Source organism: Quercus suber, unplaced genomic scaffold, assembly GCF_002906115.3.
Source record: "Quercus suber isolate HL8 unplaced genomic scaffold, Cork oak 2.0 scaffold_109, whole genome shotgun sequence".
NCBI lineage: Eukaryota > Viridiplantae > Streptophyta > Magnoliopsida > Fagales > Fagaceae > Quercus > Quercus suber.
This window is the reverse complement of record NW_027069574.1, coordinates 10,495-14,002: the sequence shown is the minus strand read 5'-3', so window position 1 is coordinate 14,002 and position 3,508 is coordinate 10,495. Positions and strand designations below refer to the sequence as shown.

Genomic DNA, 3,508 nt, shown 5'->3' with positions numbered 1-3,508 from the left:
ACTACAGGCATGAATGGATTTAAGTTTAAACACTTAAAGAAATCGTAACGAAGTGTTAACTAACCCATATCATCTGGTCCGAGGACTACAGGCATGTAATAGATTTAAGTTTAAACACTTAAAGAAATCGTAACGAAGTGTTAACTAACCCATATCATCTGGTCCGAGGACTACAGGCATGAATGGATTTAAGTTTAAACACTTAAAGAAATCGTAACGAAGTGTTAACTAACCCATATCATCTGGTCCAATGACTACAGGCATGAATGGATTTAAGTTTAAACACTTAAAGTAATCGTAACGAAGTGTTAACTAACCCATATCATCTGGTCTGAGGACTACAGGCATGAATGGATTTAAGTTTAAACACTTAAAGAAATCGTAACAGTTCGATATGCTGATTAAAAGAAAAGTTTGATTAATAATAATACCTTTTGAGGTTGTTTACATTCCATGGGCGTGGTATCACATGATTGTCCAGGTCTTCAAAGAAATATGCCCTAATGCCAGCTCCTGAAGTAATACGATATGGTCCTTCCCAGTTAGGCCCTAATTTTCCCTAAGGTGGGCTCTTGGCAACGCCAACCACCTTTCTTAGTACCAGATCGCCAGGTTCCAGAGGTCTGAGCCTTACGTTGGCGTCGTAGCCCTGTCTAAGCTTTTGTTGGTAATGCGCTAATCGGACCATTGTGTTTTCCCTCCTTTCATCAATTAGGTCCAAGCTCTTCTCTAGCTGTTCATTGTTATTCGTCGGACTAAATGAGCTAGTTCTCAGCGTCGGGAACCCAGTTTCTAAAGGTATGATAGTTTCAGCCCCGTAGGTCATTGAGAAAGGGGTCTCTCCAGTAGACCTGCGTGGAGTAGTTCTGTAAGCCCAGAGCACATGTGGCAATTCTTCTACCCATTTACCCTTCGTGTCATCTAATCTCTTTTTCAAGCCATTCACAATGACCTTGTTAACAGCTTCGGCCTGGCCATTACCCTGGGGATAAACTGGGGTAGAGTACCTATTAATGATCCCCAGTTCGCTACAATAACTCCTAAACGCTTTGCTATTAAACTACAAGCCATTGTCCGAGATGAGAATACATGAGACTCCAAATCAAGTAACTATACTCTTCCACACAAACGTTTGCACGTCTACGTCTTGGATGTTGGCAAGAGGTTCTGCTTCGACCCACTTGGTGAAGTAGTCAGTGCCGACCAGCAGATATTTTTTGTTTCCTGCAGCCTTAGGGAATGGTCCCACGATATCCAAGCCTCATTGGGCGAAAGGCCATGGGCTGGACAGCGGGTTGAGAGTCCCTCTAGGTTGATGAATGTGTGGGGCGAATTGCTGGCATTGATCACATTTTTTAACATAATCCAGGGCTTCTTTTTGCATGTTTGGCCACCAATAACCTTGAGTGATGGCTCGGTGATTCAGGGATTTACCTCCGGTGTGGCTTCCACAGATTCCCTCGTGCAATTCCTCTAATAACAGCTCAGCCTTTTTCGGATGCACGCACAACAAGTACGGTCCTGAATAGGAACGTTTGTATAGTTTCTAATCTCCAGACAACCAGAACCTGGCGGCTTTCCTCCGAATTTTATCGGCTTCTCCCTTCTCTTCAGGTAAGATATCTTCCTTTAGAAACTTAACTAACGGGTCCATCTAGCTGGGTCCAGCCCTGACCTGATGTACTTGAATTACTTCTTTTCCTGCTTCAGTAGGCCTATGCAAGTCCTCAACGAGGATAACTCTCGGCAAATCTTGTGCCGAAGAGGTGGCTAGAGTGGCCAAGGAGTCAGCGTGTGAGTTGCCACTCCTAGGAATATGCAGCAAGCTGAAAGACTCGAACCCTGACTGCAGATGTTTAGCTCGGCTCAATTATCCTTGCATTCTTTCGTCCTTTGCCTCAAACTCCCCCTGAACTTGACCCACAATCAGCCTTGAGTCCGAGAATACCTTTACTGCCTTTCCTCCCATCCTTTGGACCATACTCATCCCCATCAATAGGGCTTCGTATTCCGCCTCATTATTGGTCGCCGAGAAGCCCAGCCTTAATGCTTTTTCAATAATGATTCCCTCGGGGGATATCAGCACTAGCCCTACTCTGGAGCCCCTCTGGTTTGCAGCCCCATCCACGTACGCCTCCCAATGGGAAGGGCCTTGTTGAGAAATCATGCCAACCAATTTTTTATCCATGTCTGATGTCAGTTTTACCTCTTCTAACCGGGGCTCCGTGAACTCGGCTACCAAATCAGCAAGCACCTGGCCCTTGACCGAAGTGTGTGGCATATACTTGATGTCAAAAGCCCCTAGGATTGTCTCCCATTTTGCAATTCTCCCAGTGTAGTCTGCACTTTGGAGTATAGCCCTGAGCGGAAGCTGGGTGAGAACGACGACTGTATGGGCTTGGAAATAATGTGGGAGCTTTCGTGTACCGTGCACTACTGCTAAAATAGCCTTTTCCAATGGTAAATAACGGACCTCGGCTTCATGCAGCGACTTACTTAAGCAATAAACGGGTTTCTGCACATCGCCATGTGCTCGGATCAGCACCAAGCTTATAGCATGGGTAGTTACAGCGATATATGCAAACAAGACCTCATCGGGCTCAGGGCTGGACATGATTGGTGGTCGAGCTAGATAATCTTTCAACTGTTGGAAGGCCACAGCACACTCTTCTATCCACTTGAACCCTTTCCACTTGTTAATCAAGGAAAAGAAGGGCTGGCACCTATTTGCTGATCGAGAGATAAATCGATTTAGGACTACCGTCATCCCTGTCAGTTTTTGAACCTCCTTGGGATTCTGAGGAGCTTGCAACTCATTGATGGCCCTTATTTGATCAGGGTTGACCTCAATTCTCCTATGAGTTACCATATATCCCAGAAACTTGCCTGACCCCACACCAAACGAGCACTTAGCAGCGTTCAAGCGCAGCTTGTACTTCCTGAGAACTTCAAAGGTGCTTTCTAGGTCCTTCACGTGCTCGGCCACCACTTTGCTTTTCACCAACATGTCACCAACATGTCATCTATTGGCAGTAGAGATTGCGATTACGTCTGTCAGGATTCCCTACCATCTTGTTCGGCCACTTGAAGAACGGCTCGTTCTTGACCTTTTCTAAAACTTGGTGGACTAGGTCTCTGAATACAGTGTTGACAGTCTGGGGATTGGCTGTTCTTGACTGCGCAGGAAAATCTCTCCTCGGTTTGCTGTTGGTGTATCGATCCGACCTGAAATCCTTCTTTTCTAGGGGGATAGCCTTTTCCTTGTTGTTGGTTTTCTTCAACTCTCTTATACTTCTCAATGCAATCCATTAGCTGACAAATGTTAGTAACGGGTTTACCAGACAAGGATGTCCTTAAACCATGATCGGTAGGGAGGCCGAGCTTAAACGTTTCTAGGCCTATTGCTTCAAAATTGCCCTCCATGTCATTAAACATTTCCCAATATCTATCCGAATACACCTTCAGGGACTCTCCTTCTTGCATGCTCAAAGACAGCAGAGAAGACAGA

At 45.5% G+C, this 3,508-nt stretch overlaps 1 protein-coding gene across 1 annotated transcript; it reads right to left on the bottom strand.

Annotated features, from left to right (window-relative positions):
• Positions 1-559: 559 nt before the first annotated feature.
• Positions 560-3,007, bottom strand: LOC136068314 (uncharacterized). The gene is made up of 3 exons (XM_065775296.1): positions 1,949-3,007; positions 1,676-1,846; positions 560-982 (listed from the first exon to the last, which is right to left on the bottom strand). The coding sequence occupies exons 1-3, from the start codon at positions 3,005-3,007 to the stop codon at positions 560-562; spliced, it is 1,653 nt and encodes a 550-aa protein (XP_065631368.1).
• Between the last annotated feature and the right edge of the window lie 501 nt (positions 3,008-3,508).

Excerpts from the sequence above, each read along its gene's own strand:
- LOC136068314 (XM_065775296.1), bottom strand. The coding sequence starts at position 3,007 with ATGTTGGTGAAAAGCAAAGTGGTGGCCGAGCACGTGAAGGACCTAGAA. Across the intron at positions 1,847-1,948 it reads TGGGAGGAAAGGCAGTAAAG|TCAGGGTTCGAGTCTTTCAG; the intron begins GTATTCTCGGAC and ends AAACATCTGCAG. Across the intron at positions 983-1,675 it reads AAGTAATTCAAGTACATCAG|GGTAATGGCCAGGCCGAAGC; the intron begins GTCAGGGCTGGA and ends GTTTATCCCCAG.